Source organism: Heterodontus francisci, chromosome 3 (genome assembly GCF_036365525.1).
Source record: "Heterodontus francisci isolate sHetFra1 chromosome 3, sHetFra1.hap1, whole genome shotgun sequence".
Lineage (NCBI taxonomy): Eukaryota > Metazoa > Chordata > Chondrichthyes > Heterodontiformes > Heterodontidae > Heterodontus > Heterodontus francisci.
Genome location: NC_090373.1, coordinates 29,511,201 through 29,528,088, shown reverse-complemented (window position 1 = coordinate 29,528,088; position 16,888 = coordinate 29,511,201). Strand labels below are relative to the sequence as shown.

Genomic DNA, 16,888 nt, shown 5'->3' with positions numbered 1-16,888 from the left:
CAGTTAAACCCTCATGCATAGCAGAACTCTTACTGTAATAAGCGAAAACAGAAAATGCTGGAAATATTCAGCAAGTCTGGCAGCATCTGAGAAGAGAAAAACAGAGTTAGCATTTCAGGTCAAAGACCTTTCGTAACGTTATGTGACAAAAGGCCTGACCTGCCAATTATTTTCAGCATTTTCTGTTTTTATTTCAGATTTCCAGCATCCGCAGTATTTTGCTTTTGTATTACTGTGACAGATGTTTGAAATAAATAATCCTATTGCTTTTAAACTGTACAGCCTAGACTTTCAACCCTACATTATTAGGGTTCATCCAGACTCTGAGCATCTGCTGAGAAATAATACTTGAAGCTTCCATTGGTAGAACTCTGGACACCTGGCGATCCTTGCATCCAGGGTTCAAAAGTCACAAATTGGCTGAAGTACACCTGGGAGATGTATTTCCCTGATTTGCATCAATTTGTCATCCATCTGCCCCTATATTGAGACCAGTTATTAATGAATGCCCTGGTCACTGCAGGGAGGTATGTTTATGGTTTGAGATGAAGTGCTGTACTGTTCTATGATTCTATGAAAAGATTTGAGATGAAAGACTACTTCAATCAACTCAGTGCTTTCAACAAAATTGTTTCTGTGCGTCACTTTAATCTGCATAATGTGTGTTTAGTTGAGAACAAAATCCAAAAATATAAAAAAAAACTTCAGCATGTAATATTTAGAGCATATCATAAATCTTTAATTTAATTTTATAAAAATTCATATTGTAATGCGTCAAACGTAGCCAGATGATCTGAAGAGGTAGTGATACTAGGTGAGGTGGGAAGAGGATAATCTGTTGCCTTGTTTTGTATTTTACTTTCTTCGTCTTTCTGTTTCTCTTTATACAGTCATTAAAGAATGAGGAAGCGTTGAACAATTTCATTGCTGTGTTCAAATTGTGCTCACCAAAATGTCTTATGTAACTGTCCTTCACACACTACATTTTGCTGAAAAAATAATCCTGCTTTTATTGGGTGACCTTGCTGTAGTTTCGTTTGAGTTCTGTTTGCTGCAGCTCACAGAGACTCTTTAAGTAGATTTTGTTGAATAAACAGGCACTGTTTGCTGGTTAGACAAAGCTTTTTGCTGAATAAATCGACTTTGTTTGCTGTTCTGCGTAGAGACCCTGTTTAATTAGGCTATTAAATAGACTCTATTCACTGTAGATTCTGTTTGCTGTAAGTTCCACTCTGTCTGCAACTCATTAGCTGACACAGTGGTGTCAGTCAAAGAGTGATACAGCACTGAAACAGGCCCTTCGGCCCACCGAGTCTATGCCAACCATCAACCGCCCATTTTATACTAATCCCATATTCCCTACCACATCCCCACCTTCCCTAAATTCTCTTACCACCTACCTACACTCTGGGCAATTTACCTATCAACCTGCAAGTCTTTGGCTGTGGGAGGAAACCGGAGCACCCAGCGGAAATCCACGCCGTCACAGGGAGAACTTGCAAACTCCGCACAGGCAGTATCCAGAATTGAACCCGGGTCACTGGAGCTATGAGACTGCAGTGCTAACCACTGCGCCACTGTGCTGCCAACACTCCATAAAATATTTCCATTAGGTCCCGTGGCAAATCTAGTGACTTTGGGTAAGCCTCTGCTCATACTGTGCAGTTTGCACACATTAAATAGATGCTTGGGAACTGGGGACATGCCCAGTACAAACAGACTTCTTCTGAAGGGAGATCGCAATTTTCCTTATTAGAAGTGTTTTGTTTTCTCTTGTGTGTTTTTATTTGCATTTTTCTCCATATGTCGGTTTGTTTTTGGACATCTGTCCTAATATCTCCTTATATGGCTCAGTGTAATATTTCAGTTGATAACACCCTGTGAAGTGCTATGTTTAAGGCGCTATATAAATGCAACTTGTTACTGTATGTGAGCAGGAGGAATTAGGGTTCTTTGACCCTTCAGTGTAGTTCAGTACATTCAGTGTGATGTAAATGACTTCAGTCAGTGCCCACACTCAGCATGGTGTTGAGGAATGTTTGTGTGGTGTGTACCATATACAGAGGAACCGTTACAGTAAGTTATAGTTCAGATGTGTAGTCCAGGACTATGTGCTGAGGGATGCACTAAAGCTTGGGGCAGCTGCCTCAATGGGGAAAGGCCACTGTCTAAGACTGGAACCCGTGTGAAATCCCTTCTGCTGTATGCACAAGAGAACATTTGACATGAAATGTAAATGTATATTGTAAATATAACTTGTAAATGGCAAGTGTAGTGAGGCACCTCATGTACTGTATTGAAAGAAACTGATCTGAATTGCACTTTATGTAATGTCAAATTTGAACTGTTATGTAATGTATTTTTACAAATTTTATGAATAATGTATATTTTTGGGGGGAAAAAGTTATAGTTCAGATGTTCTGCTGATTTAAGACTGGTACAGAAGGTAGAGGATTCAAGTCCTGCTCCAGGGACCTGAGCACATAATCCAAGCTGACTCTCCCATGGCAGCACCCAGAGACTGCTGCACTGTCAGCGGTGCCATCTTTCAGATGAGACATTAAACCGAGGCCCCATTCACTCTCTCAGGTGGACGTAAACAATCCCATGTTATTATTTCAAAGAGCAGCAGAGGAATTCTCAAAAGTACTTAATTGGTGGTGAAGGACTTTGGGATGTGCTAAAGTCATGAAAGGTGCTATATAAATGCAAGTTATTTCTTTTACTTTTTCTGAGCATTGACTTCCTTTTTCCAGAGTGGACAGCAGATCAGTACGATATTGTGATTGGAGTACTGTCAGCTCGACACCACCGTGAATTGCGCAATGCACTCAGGGACACTTGGCTGGGGCATGTCCAGCAACTAAGCCAGCGGTGAGTGACAGTTTATTAGAGTGTTTTAACTTCTTTTTGAAGAGTTTTTGGATTAAAGAAGTAGCCTAGAAGAGTGCACAATGGTGTGAGAAATGTTTCTTGCTTCACATGAAAGATCCAAGACGTCTGCATAGGAAGTGGAAGAAGATTTCCAATGCATAGGGCATTCTTTATAGAGTTATAGAATCTTGCAGCACAGCAGAAAACCATTCAGCCCATCATGCCCATGCTGGCTCTTTGAAAGAACTATCCAATTAGTCCCACTTCCTTGCTCTTTCCCCATAGCCCTGCAAATTTTTCCTTTTTAAGTATTTATCTGATTCCCTTTTGAAAGTTACTTTTGAATCTACTTCCAACACACTCTTCATCTTCCCCCGGTTCTTTTGCCAAATCTGGTTACTCACCTGACTGCCAATGAAAACAGTTTTCTCTTTATTTACTCTTATTCAAACACCTCCCCTTTACCTTCTCCACTGTAAGGAGATCAACCTCAACCTCTCTTACTGAGTTTGTTGAAAGATAACTGCAAAGGATGTTACATTGAGCAGAGGGTAGAAATTTGCATTTATAATGTTATTTTTGTTTTTGTCGGTCTTGAGTTGAAAGTTCTTAGTGTTGGAGAATGGGACACTTTCCATTTTAAGTTCCCAGAGTCAGTATCAAGTATTCCCATGTCAGCTATAACACGCTTAGATGTAGGTTAAAGCTCTCGTTACCCTGCCCCACCAATGCTCCTTAGTGTCTTTGTACACCATAATTTCCCACACCAGCTTCTTGGTCCCCTGAGTGAGATTGTTAGTTAATACTATTATTGGAGGCAAAATTGATCAGATTGGGGAACTTTTCTCCAGCAAAGAGAAGACTGAGGGGTGGGGGGTGGGGTGGGGGGGGGGGGGAGGGGGTGACATTATAGAGATCTTTAATATTATGGATAGGTTTGATAGGTAGATATAAAGAAGATGTTTCCACCTATGGCGGAGTCCAAAACTAGGGGCCATAAATATTAGATAGTCACTAATAAATCCAATAGGGAATTCAGGAGAAACATCTTTGCCTAGAGAGTGATGAGAATGTGGAATTCACTACCACATGGAGTAGTTGAGGTGAATAGCATAGATACATTTAAGGGGAACAAAGAAAATTACAGCACAGGAACAGGCCCTTCGGCCCTCCAAGCCTGCGCCGATCCAAATCCTCTATCTAAACATGTCGCCTATTTTCTAAGGGTCTGTATCTCTTTGCTTCCTGCCCATTCATGTATCTGTCTAGATACATCTTTAAAGACGCTATCGTGCCCGCGTCTACCACCTCCGCTGGCAACGCGTTCCAGGCACCCACCACCCTCTGCGTAAAGAACTTTCCACGCATATCCCCCCTAAACTTTTCCCCTCTCACTTTGAACTCGTGAGCCCTAGTAATTGAATCCCCCACTCTGGGAAAAAGTTTCTTGCTATCCACCCTGTCTATACCTCTCATGATTTTGTACACCTCAATCAGGTCCCCCCTCAACCTCCGTCTTTCTAATGAAAATAATCCTAATCTACTCAACCTCTCTTCATAGCTAGCGCCCTCCATACCAGGAAACATCCTGGTGAACCTCCTCTGCACCCTCTCCAAAGCATCTACATCCTTTTGGTAATGTGGCGACCAGAACTGCACGCAGTATTCCAAATGTGGCCGAACCAAAGTCTTATACAACTGTAACATGACCTGCCAACCCTTGTACTCAATACCCCGTCCGATGAAGGAAAGCATGCCGTATGCCTTCTTGACCACTCTATTGACCTGCGTTGCCACCTTCAGGGAACAATGGACCTGAACACCCAAATCTCTCTGTACATCAATTTTCCCCAGGACTTTTCCATTTACTGTATAGTTCACTCTTGAATTGGATCTTCCAAAATGCATCACCTCGTATTTGCCCTGATTGAACTCCATCTGCCATTTCTCTGCCCAACTCTCCAATCTATCTATATTCTGCTGTATTCTCTGACAGTCCCCTTCACTATCTGCTACTCCACCAATCTTAGTGTCGTCTGCAAACTTGCTAATCAGACCACCTATACTTACCTCCAAATCATTTATGTATATCACAAACAACAGTGGTCCCAGCACGGATCCCTGTGGAACACCACTGGTCACACGTCTCCATTTTGAGAAACTCCCTTCCACTGCTACTCTCTGTCTCCTGTTGCCCAGCCAGTTCTTTATCCATCTAGCTAGTACACCCTGGACCCCATGCGACTTCACTTTCTCCATCAGCCTACCATGGGGAACCTTATCAAACGCCTTACTGAAGTCCATGTATATGACATCTACAGCCCTTCCCTCATCAATCAACTTTGTCACTTCCTCAAAGAATTCTATTAAGTTGGTAAGACATGACCTTCCCTGCACAAAACCATGTTGCCTATCACTGATGAGCCCATTTTCTTCCAAATGGGAATAGATCCTATCCCTCAGTATCTTCTCCAACAGCTTCCCTACCACTGACGTCAGGCTCACCTGTCTGTAATTACCTGGATTATCCCTGCTACCCTTCTTAAACAAGGGGACAACATTAGCAATTCTCCAGTCCTCCGGGACCTCACCCGTGTTTAAGGATGCTGCAAAGATATCTGTTAAGGCCCCAGCTATTTCCTCTCTCGCTTCCCTCAGCAACCTGGGATAGATCCCATCCGGACCTGGGGACTTGTCCACCTTAATGCCTTTTAGAATACCCAATACTTCCTCCCTCCTTATGCCGATTTGACTGAGAGTAATCAAACATCTGTTTCTAACCTCAACATCCGTCATGTCCCTCTCCTCGGTGAATACCGATGCAAAGTACTCGTTTAGAATCTCACCCATTTTCTCTGACTCCACGCATAACTTTCCTCCTTTGTCCTTGAGTGGGCCAATCCTTTCTCTAGTTACCCTCTTGCTCCTTATATATGAATAAAAGGCTTTGGGATTTTCCTTAACCCTGTTTGCTAAAGATATTTCATGACCCCTTTTAGCCCTCTTACTTTCTCGTTTCAGATTGGTCCTACATTTCCGATATTCTTTCAAAGCTTCGTCTTTCTTCAGCCTCCTAGACCTTATGTATGCTTCCTTTTTCCTCTTAGCTAGTCTCACAATTTCACCTGTCATCCATGGTTCCCTAATCTTGCCATTTCTATCCCTCATTTTCACAGGAACATGTCTCTCCTGCACGCTAATCAACCTCTCTTTAAAAGCCTCCCACATATCAAATGTGGATTTACCTTCAAACAGCTGCTCACAATCTACATTCCCCAGCTCCTGCCGAATTTTGGTATAGTTGGCCTTCCCCCAATTTAGCACTCTTCCTTTAGGACCACTCTCGTCTTTGTCCATGAGTATTCTAAAACTTACGGAATTGTGATCACTATTCCCAAAGTAGTCCCCTACTGAAACTTCAACCACCTGGCCGAGCTCATTCCCCAACACCAGGTCCAGTATGGCCCCTTCCCGAGTTGGACTATTTACATACTGCTGTAGAAAACCCTCCTGGATGCTCCTTACAAATTCTGCTCCATCTAGACTTCTAACACTAAGTGAATCCCAGTCAATGTTGGGAAAATTAAAATCTCCTATCACCACCACCCTGTTGCTCCTACATCTTTCCATAATCTGTTTACATATTTGTACCTCTATCTCACGCTAGATACACACACAAGCTAGAAAGGAATAGAAGTCTATGCTGATAGGGTTAGATGAAGAGGATGGGAGGAGGCTTGTGTGGAGCATAAGCACCGGCATTGACCAGTTGGGCTGAATGGCCTGTTTCTGTATTGTAAAATTCTGTTATGGGCCTATGTTTACTGGGAGCTGCATTAGAACTACTTGTACTCATTACAGCCAGTAAATAGAGAAGATTTCTACTCCATTATTCTGGGCTAGATTCAAACTCAAATCCTGGAGATGGATGGCTACTTCAATTCGCTGCTGTATTTCAACAAAATTGTTCATGTTTGTTGCTTTAATTTGCATAACATGAACTCAGAATTCTTCAGCTTTTAGTTAGTGCTTCCAACTGCATATTTTTACAAAAATATTTTCTAACACATTCTGTTATGCCTGTTGTGTCTGCATTGGTTAAAATTTTGCTGTCAAAGTTGCAATCAATTCCCGCCTCTTCCTTCTGCAATTTCTTCCAGCCTTACATCCCCTATAGAATACTCTGTTTCACTGACTCAGGTTTCTGTGAATCTGCGTCCCCCACGCCCCTCACCCAGTCTTCCCTTAACCCCAACCTTCAGCTGCTTCAGTCCTGCTCTCTGCCTGACTCTACACCACTCAAAAACCCACCCTTTTTACCTCAGCTTTAGATCACCCAATGTATCTCTCCTTTCCGGGCTCAATGCCCACTCTCCTTGCCTGTCTGTGCATAGGACGTTTGTTATGTTAAAGACAACTTGTTGATGATTCAGTTGTCAGCTGAAAAAAGATGTTGAACATTTGAAACTGGTGGGAAGAGTGTGTGCTGTGCAGCTAGCTGTATAAATCTGAATTTGGACGATTATTTTGCAAGGGTGTTAAGATCAACAATATGAAATTCAGGTTTCAGCCATTGCTCAGAAATGGCAACAGCAAACCATTACCAACTGCTGCTGTCCAGAAATATGAGAAGCGTGGTTAAGATCTGAAATTGCAGAACTTGATGTGAGTCCAGTACATGGTGTGTATGCTTCACTGTGGCAACAGTGTGTACTATCTATAACAGGGTTGTCCAACCTTTTCAAATGGGGGGGTGGGGGGGGGGGCACAATACAATTTTTGTCTTACATGGGGGGGCTGGTGAGACAATTTTGGAAAGATAAAGGCATTAAAATTTATCTTGCTATTAATCAAAACAACAACAAAGCTGCATTTTTGTGAAGAAGCTTTAAATGTGAACATCAACGCAAGCTCGAGGAACAGCACCTCATTTACCGATTAGGCACGCTACAGCCTACCGGACTGAACATTGAGTTCAATAATTTCAGAGCATGACTGGCCCCCCATTTTTTTTAGTTTTGCTTTTTATTTTTCATTTGTATTTCATTTTATTTTAGTTTGTTTCACCATTACACTTTTTTTACCATGTGCTTGCCCACTTTTTTTTCCATTTTTTTCATGTTTTTGCTTGTGGCTAGGGCTTTCATTATTCTGTCATCTAACACTCTGTCTGCATTAATGCTTTGTATTTCACCACACCATTAACACACTCTTTGTCTTTGCCTTGCCCCATGACCTCCTTGTCAGTTATTCTCTGTGATTGTATCAACACCTTCCCAATTGTTCTCTTTTGCCCCATCCCCACTTCATTTGCTTAAAACCGATTACATTTCTAACCTTTGCTAGTTCTGATGAAAGGTCGCTGACCTGAACCATTAACTTTGTTTCTCTCTCCACAGATGCTGCTCAGTATCTCCAGCACTTTTTTGGTTTTACTTTAAATGAGAAGATTAATTTATTGACTTACTTTCTGGTCACTATGTTGGACACTGATTTAGTGAGATACCTGGTATTTTTTTGCTTTCATAAGTAGTCAGTGTTTGCTCGTACACTTGTTGTAGTGATGCGGAATATTCTGGATAGATGTCATTCAGTCAGGAGTGATCTTGATCACTCTCTCTCCCTCTCTCTCTGCGCCCCCCTCTCTCTTCCCCACCTCTTTCTCTTCCCCCCTCCCTCTCTCTCTGCCCCCTCTGTCTCCCTTTCTCCCTCTCTCTCTCTTTCTGTCCCCCTTTCTCCCTCTCTCTCTCTTTCTGTCCCCCTTTCTCCCTCTCTCTCTCTTTCTGTCCCCCTTTCTCCCTCTCTCTCTCTTTCTGTCCCCCTTTCTCCCTCTCTCTCTCTCTTTCTGTCCCCCTTTCTCCCTCTCTCTCTCTTTCTGTCCCCCTTTCTCCCTCTCTCTTTCTGTCCCCCTTTCTCCCTCTCTCTCTCTCTTTCTGTCCCCCTTTCTCCCTCTCTCTTTCTGTCCCCCTTTCTCCCTCTCTCTCTCTCTTTCTGTCCCCCTTTCTCCCTCTCTCTTTCTGTCCCCCTTTCTCCCTCTCTCTCTCTTTCTGTCCCCCTTTCTCCCTCTCTCTCTCTTTCTGTCCCCCTTTCTCCCTCTCTCTCTCTGTCCCCCTTTCTCCCTCTCTCTTTCTGTCCCCCTTTCTCCCTCTCTCTCTCTGTCCTCCTTTCTCCCTCTCTCTCTCTCTCTGTCCCCCTTTCTCCCTCTCTCTGTCTGTCCCCCTTTCTACCTCTCTCTCTTTCTGTCCCCCTTTCTCCCTCTCTCTGTCCCCATTCTCCCTCTCTCGCTCTGTCCCCCTTTCTCCCTCTCTCTGTCTGTCCCTCTTTCTCTCTGACAGTTGCAGAGAGTGGGAACGCTCAGCAGATGGTTGATCAGTTTTTTTTGAAATTTCAAGTCATGTATTGGACAACCCTGATCTGAACAAGATGCACTGCAGCAACTCACCAAACCTCCTTCGACAGCACCTTCCAAACCTGTGACCTCTACCACCTAGAAGGACAAGGGCAGCAGATGCATGGGAACATCACCACCTGCAGGTTCCCCTCCAAATCACACATCATCCTGACTTGGAAATATATCGCCGTTCCTTCACTGTCGCTGGGTCAAAATCCTGGATCTCCCTCCCTAACAGCAACATGGGTGTACCCGCACCAGATGGACTGCAGTGGTTCAAGAAGGCGGCTCATCACCACCTTCACAAGGGCTATTAGGGATGGGCAATAAATGCTGGCTTAGCCAGCGACACCCACATCCCATGAAACAAATAATTTTTAAAAACACAATTTTCCCCTTTAGTGGTGGTCATTGTGGGAGTCAGGCTGCCTATCGATCGGTTGTGGCTGAGCCCAAATATTGTCCAGTTGGATAACAAAGGAGGCTGAAACAGCTGGGAATTTTGTACTCTATCATTGTGCCCGGGTCTACCCTCCCCATCCCAACCCGTGCCTGGGGTCTGCCCGCCCCCCCCCCCCCCCCCCACCATCCCGGGGTCTATCCCCCCCCCCACCAGCCCTGGGTCTATCCCCCCACTCACCTGCCCGGAGTCGATCGCCCCCCCCCCCCCCCGACCTGCCCGGAGTTGATCCCCCTCCCCCCACACCAGCCCGTGGTCTGTTCCCCCCCCCCCCCCCGCCGACCTGCCTGGAGTCGATCCCCCCTCACCCCTGCCCGGAGTTGATCCCCATCCCCCAACCTGCTCGGAGTCGATCCCCCACATCCCCCGACCTGCCCGGAGTCGATCCCCCCCACCCCCCGAACTGCCCAGAGTCGATCCCCCCCCCCCACCCCGCGACCTGCCTGGAGTCTATCCCCCCCCCCCCCCCACCTGCCTGGGATCTGTTCCCCCCCCCCACCTGCCTGGGATCTGTTTCCCCCCCCCCCCACCTGCCTGGGATCTGTTTACCCCCCCACCCCACCTGCCTGGGATCTGTTCCCCCCCCCCCCCACATGCCCAGGATCTGTTTCCCCCCGCACCTGCCCAGGATCTGTTTCCCCCCCCACCTGCCCGGGGTCTATCCTCCCCCACCTGCCCGGGGTCTATCCCCCCCGACATGTCCGGGGTCCGTTCCTCCCCGCCACCTGCCCGGGATCTGTTCCCCCCCCCCCCCCCCCACCACCTGCCCGGGGTCTATCCCCCCCACCACCTGCCCGGGATCTGTTTCCCCCCCCCCCACCTGCCCGGGATCTGTTCTCCCCCCCCCCCCCCCCCCCACACCTCCCCGGGATCTGTTTTCCCCGCCCACCTGCCCGGGGTCTATCCCCCCCCACCTGCCCGTGATCTGTTTTTCCCCCCCCACCTGCCCGTGATCTGTTTCCCCCCCCACCTGCCCGGGATCTGCTCCCCCCCCCCCCCCACACCTCCCCGGGATCTGTTTTCCCCCCCCCACCTGCCCGGGGTATATCCCCCCCCCACATGTCCGGGGTCTGTTCCTCCCCGCCACCTGCCTGGGATCTGTTTTCCCCGCCCACCTGCCCGGGGTCTATCCTCCCCCACCTGCCCAGGGTCTATCCCCCCCCCACATGTCCGGGGTCTGTTCTTCCCCGCCACCTGCCTGGGATCTGTTTTCCCCCCCCACCTGCCCGGGGTCTATCCCCCCCCACCTGCCTGGGATCTGTTTTCCCCCCCCACCTGCCCGGGGTCTATCCTCCCCCACCTGCCCTGGGTCTGTTTGCCCCCCCCACCTGCCTGGGATCTGTTTTCCCCGCCCACCTGCCCGGGGTCTATCCCCCCCACCTGCCCGGGATCTGTTTTCCCCCCCCACCTGCCTGGGATCTGTTTTCCCCGCCCAGCTGCCCGGGGTCTATCCCCCCCACCTGCCCGGGATCTGTTTCCCCCCCCCACCTGCCTGGGATCTGTTTTCCCCGCCCACCTGCCCGGGGTCTATCCCCCCCACCTGCCCGGGACCTGTTTCCCCCCACCTACCCAGGGTCTGTTCCCCCCCACCTGCCCGGGGTCTGTTCCCCCCCACCTGCCCGGGGTCTGTTCCCCCCCCACCTGCCCGGGATCTGTTTCCCCCCACCTGCCCGGGGTCTGTTCCCCCCCACCTGCCCTGGGTCTGTTTCCCCCCACCTGCCCGGGGTCTGTTCCCCCCCACCTGCCCGGGATCTGTTTCCCCCCACCTGCCCGGGGTCTGTTCCCCCCCCACCTGCCCGGGATCTGTTTCCCCCCACCTGCCCGGGGTCTGTTCCCCCCCACCTGCCCTGGGTCTGTTTCCCCCCACCTGCCCGGGGTCTGTTCCCCCCCACCTGCCCGGGATCTGTTTCCCCCCCCCCCACCTGCCTGGGGTCTATCCACTCCCCACTTGCCTGGAGTCGATCCCTCCACATGCCTTGGGTCAATCGCTCTGTGCGCCTCGTCTATCCTAGTCCATTCCCTTCATGCCCTGGCTTTATCCCCAGCCACCTAAGTCTGTTGAACCCCCCCCCCGGCCCCCCCCCAACTCACCGCAAGGACCTTGGGTCTATCCCTCCACATGCCCTGGGCCTACCCCACCCCCCACCCCCTGCATCCTGGGGCTGTCTTTCCTCTGAAACAAAAAGCCGTGCATTCAAGTCCTATTCCAGAGACTGTTGAACACATTATGCAGGCTGGCACTCCCAGTGCAGAAATCTTTCGGAGGTGCCATCTGTCAGATGAGCCGTTACACCGAGGCCCCATCTGCCCTCTCAGGTGGGCATAAAAGATCCCATAGCACTGTTGGAAGAAGAGCAGAGCAGGTTTCCGCAGTATCCTCGCCAGTATTTATCCCTCAACTAACATCACTAAAACAGATGATCTGGTCATTATCGCGTTGCTGTTGTGGGAGTGTGCTGTGTGTAAATTATCTTTCACATTTTTTACATTACTGTGGTGACTACACTTCACAGGTACTTCATTGGTTATAAAGTGCTTTGTAATATCCTGAGGTCATGAAAGGCGCTATAGAAATGCAAGTCTTTTCCCCCCTCTCCATTTTTTGTGTCTATGGCAGTGTCCTTGCAAAATTTATAATTGGAACTTCTGGCTGCGACATACCCGATGAGGACAGAGAAGATCCCTACTCCTGTCAGCTGCTCAACTTTACAAACCCAGGTCAGACTTGCTGGGAATTATTGAAATATTGTCTTCGTGTATTTGATAAAGGAGGGGATTCCAGTATACAAGCATTCTGGAAATCTGAAATATAAACAGAAAATTCTGGAAACGCTCAGCATCTATGGAGAGAGAAACAGTTAACATTTCAGGCTTCCGAAGAAGGGTCACTGACCCGAAACGTTAACTCTGCTTCTCTTTCCACAGATGCTGCCAGACCTGCTGAGTGATTCCAGCATTTCTTGTTTTTATTGCTTTAGCTAAGAGTTATTTATAACAAAGCTAATAGTTTAATGTAGAGCCTCGAGTTCTTCCGTGTAGCCAGTATTACACTACAAAGAGCAAAGTATGAGTTAAGTGAGTGAATTTGATTCTGACGTCTGTATGAGTTGATCCATATCACCGTTTTCTGTCAGCTGTGGCTTAGTCAGTAGAATTCTCGCCTCTGAGTCAGAACGTAGAGGGTTCAAGTCTCACTCCAGAGATTTGAGCACAAAATCCCAACTGACACTCATTACCGAGGTGCCGTCTTTCAGATGAGATGTTAAACCCTGCTGCCCTCTCAAGTGCGTGTAAAAGATCCCATGGCATGATTTCGAAGAAGGATAGAGGCATTCTCCCCGGTAACATCCACCAACCAACATCACTGAAAAGATGATTTGGTCATTATCGAATTGATGTCATGGGATCTTGCTGTGTGTAAATTGGCTGGTGCGACAATAGTGACTAGACTGCAAAAGGTACTTCATTGGCTGTGAAGCAGTTTAGGATGTCCTGAGGTTGTGAAAGACACTGTGTAAATGTAATTTTTTTTTCTTACTTTCTGCAGTTATAGGACAGGAAATTGAAGCCGTCAGTCTGTTTGAGACTCCTGCTTCGACATTGCTTGGTAGCAAGGTTTCAAAGATTGACTTCCGAGTTCTCTATCCCATTGTTATTACAAGACTTGGAGTTTTCCACGATCAAAGAGCAGCAGGCTTTCATCAGAACCTGACCGTCCGACTCTACCAAACCACACTGGAGGTAAATCCCACCACACAGTCATGACATCCTGTTAAACCCTGAGCTGAGTTTCCAACCTCATAACCAAAATTGCCCATCTCCTCCGCTTTCTCAGCCAGCTGCTGCTGAAACCCTCATCCATGCTTTTGTTGCCTCCAGACTCGACTATTCCAATGCACTCTTAGCCGGCCTCCCATCTTGCATCTTCCCTAAACTTGAGCTGATCCAAAACTCTGCTGCCTAACTCGCACCAAGTCTCATTCACCCATTATCTCTGTGCCCACTGACCTACATTGGCTCCTGGTCCAGCAATGCTTCAGATGTGAAATTCTGATCCAGTGTTCAAATTCCTCTGGGGCCTCATCCCTCTCTATCTCTGTAACCACCTCCAGCTCTACAACCCTCCTACATTTTTGCACTCCTCCAATACTGTCCTCTTGAGCATTCCCAATTTCCATTGTCCCGCTATTGGCGGCTGTGTGCCTTCAGCTGCCGAGACCCTAAGCTTTGGAATTCGCTTCCTCAACCTCTCTACCTCGCTCTCATCCTTTAAAATGCTCCTTAAAACCTACCTTATTGACCAAGCTTTTGGTCAAGTATTTGACCAAATATCATTTCCTTATAATTCCAATAGAAATGTATTAATGTTCTTAATGTAATCGTGGTGTTCATTTTAGACTTGGGGCAAAATCACAACAGCAGGTCTCAAAATATTATTAATTTGTTTTTATTCATTCTCGGGATGTAGGCATTTCTGAGAAGACTAGCATTTATAGCCCATCCCTGCTTGCCCTTTGAGAAGTTGACGGTGGTCTACCTCCTTGAACTGCTGTAGTGCTGAAGGTAACCAGCTGGTTAGTTACATAGAAACATAGAAAATAGGAGCAGGAGTAGGCCATTGGGACCTTCGAGCCTGCTCCGCCATTCATTATGATCATGGCTGATCATCCAACTCAGTAACCTGTTCCCGCTTTCGCCCCATACCCTTTGATCCCTTTAAACCCAAGAGCTATATCTAACTCCTTCTTGAAAACATACAATGTTTTGGCCTCAACTGCTTTCTGTGGTAGCGAATTCCACAGGCTCACCATTCTCTGGTTGAAGAAATTTCTCCTCACCTCAGTCCTGAAAGGTATACCCCATATCCTTAGACTATGACTCCTGGTTCTGGATTCCCCCACCATCAGGAACATCCTTCCTTCCTGCATCTACCCTGTCAAGTCCTGTTTGAATTTTATAGGTTTCTATGAGATCCCCCCTCACGCTTCTGAACTCCAGCGAATATAATCCTAACTGACTCAATCTCTCCTCATATGTCAGTCCCGCCATCCCAAGAATCAGTCTGGTTGCAATCCCTCTACAGCAAGAACATCCTTCCTCAGATAAGTTGGCACACTACACAGTGAGGGTTGTAGGAAGTGGGTTGAATGAGGCAGCGTTGTATAACAATTTGTTGGAACTCTAGCTCTTGTTTCTAAACCCCTAGTGGAAGTTGTTGCTGTATTACCGTGTGAATGTTTTTACCAGGAGGTGATTGCCAGTGCCCGCTTCAGTCCGCTCAGCTCTGGCGTACAAGTGAACCAACTGTGGTATAAACCAGTGGAAAAATTCCTTTTACCTAAGGTATGAGCAAAGGTTTGAGGATTTTTTTTTAATGTGCTGTCCATGCTGAGCAGCTTTTAGAAATTCCCACCTATGTTGCACGCTTCAGTCCTTTGCTGTTTTTTTCCTCCCCTTTTCCCCACTCTTGTGCTGAAATGCTCTGTTCTCTGGCTGATGGTGGAGCAGGAGACTGCCTCCCAGGCCTCTACTGAGGTGCTGTTGAACAGAATTGGATGATGACAGCCTTGGGTGCCTCACATTGTTTCAATCTCTTTTCCCAAAGGTTTCCTGGTGTGGATTGCCCCCATCCGGTCCTCGTGCAGCGGATTCTGATTGTGAGCCCATGTATTAGATTGTGCCTCACATTGGGGACATCAGTGTGTGTGGCTCCACTGGACATTCCACACACTTCTCACTACTCAGAGATAGAAATATAACCACAAGCATCCAAGTGTTTTAAGATTTATTTTGCCAAGTTACAAAGCCCACCCTTAATCCATCCATTTTCCTCCCATCTCTTAACTTCCCTTTGCTCTCCAAGATGCTTGAACCTGTCATCATCTCCCCTCACCCCCAGCTCCATGTCATAGAGCACTGAAACAGGCCCTTCGGCCCATGGAGTCTGTGCCAGCCATCAACCACCCATTTATACCAATCCTACATTAATCCCATATTCCCTACCACATCCCCACCTTCCTTCAATTCTCCTACCGACACTAGAGGCAATTTACAATGGCCAATTTACCTATCAACCTGCAAGTCTTTGGCAGTGGGAAGAAACCAGAGCACCCAGCGGAAACCCACGCAGTCACAGGGAGAACTTGCAAACTCTGCACAGGCAGTACCCCGAACCGAACCTGGGTCGCTGGAGCTGTGAGGCTGCAGTGGTAACCGCTGTGCCGCCACCTATCTCACTTATATCTATCTCTTCCAAAGCTCATGTTTAAATCTCTTCAGTCTGAAGTCTACTATGCTAACAATACCATGATTGCCCTGGCCAAACACACAAATGATGCTCCCTGTGACTGTGGGTGCTGTGTGTTAACCCATGTTGCCTCCCTTAACCTCTCTTCAATGTTCATTGTGGCATTTACCTTTCCTTCAACCACCTATTGGACCCAATCTTAACTGTTGACATGGTCTCTGCTTCAGTCACTTAATATGGTAGTGGATTTCACAGCATCACAACCCTCTGTGCAAAAAAAGGATTCTCCTGCTCGCTGTCCTAAATCTGTTATATTTAATGTTGTGTCTATGGCCCCTTGATTTACACCTTTCCACCACTGGAAAGTCTGTTTCTATCTACTTTGGCTGATCCCTTCATAATTATGTCTCTGAACTCTGATACTGCCTCCCAAAGCCATTTTAACTGGTTACATCTCTCCCTGCCAACATAACCCAGAATTTACAATCATTCCTTTGGTCTTCCCCACCCTCAAATTCTTTTACTTCATGTATGCATCTTGGATATTCTTATATGGAAAGGAGTGGTATATCGATGTAAATTGTTATTTTATTAACTTGTATGACCTGGATTTAGCACAGGAGAATTTGAATGCACTGTTTAGCAGCAAGTAACTGGGGTGTCATCTGTTATAGTAGCATCTTGTGAAATAGTTCCACTTGCGTCTTGTCATATGTTAATAGCATTGACTGAGAAGGCAGGCCAATGCTAACACTGTCCTCATTGATGTCAGCCATGAGTCAGTGGGTAGCACTCTCACCTCTGAGTCAGAAGGTTGTGGATTCAAGACCCATTGCAGAGACTTGAGCCCATAATCAAGGCAGACAATCCTTTTTATCTTTCAGTCTTGGGATGTGAGCGTCGCTGGCTAGGCCAG

The 16,888-nt window shown here is 47.2% G+C and overlaps 1 protein-coding gene across 3 annotated transcripts in view; it reads left to right on the top strand.

Annotated features, from left to right (window-relative positions):
• b3galnt2 (beta-1,3-N-acetylgalactosaminyltransferase 2) overlaps positions 1–16,888 on the top strand; it is a 34,896-nt gene that overhangs the window by 1,700 nt on the left and 16,308 nt on the right. For 2 of the 3 annotated variants that reach the window (XM_068020598.1, XM_068020589.1), the window contains exons 2-5: positions 2,757–2,874; positions 12,343–12,443; positions 13,273–13,466; positions 14,973–15,068. In XM_068020598.1, the coding sequence (XP_067876699.1) occupies positions 2,757–2,874; positions 12,343–12,443; positions 13,273–13,466; positions 14,973–15,068 (509 nt within the window). The remainder of the gene's footprint in view (positions 1–2,756; positions 2,875–12,342; positions 12,444–13,272; positions 13,467–14,972; positions 15,069–16,888) is intronic. The other variant, XM_068020607.1, reaches the window with a different exon arrangement.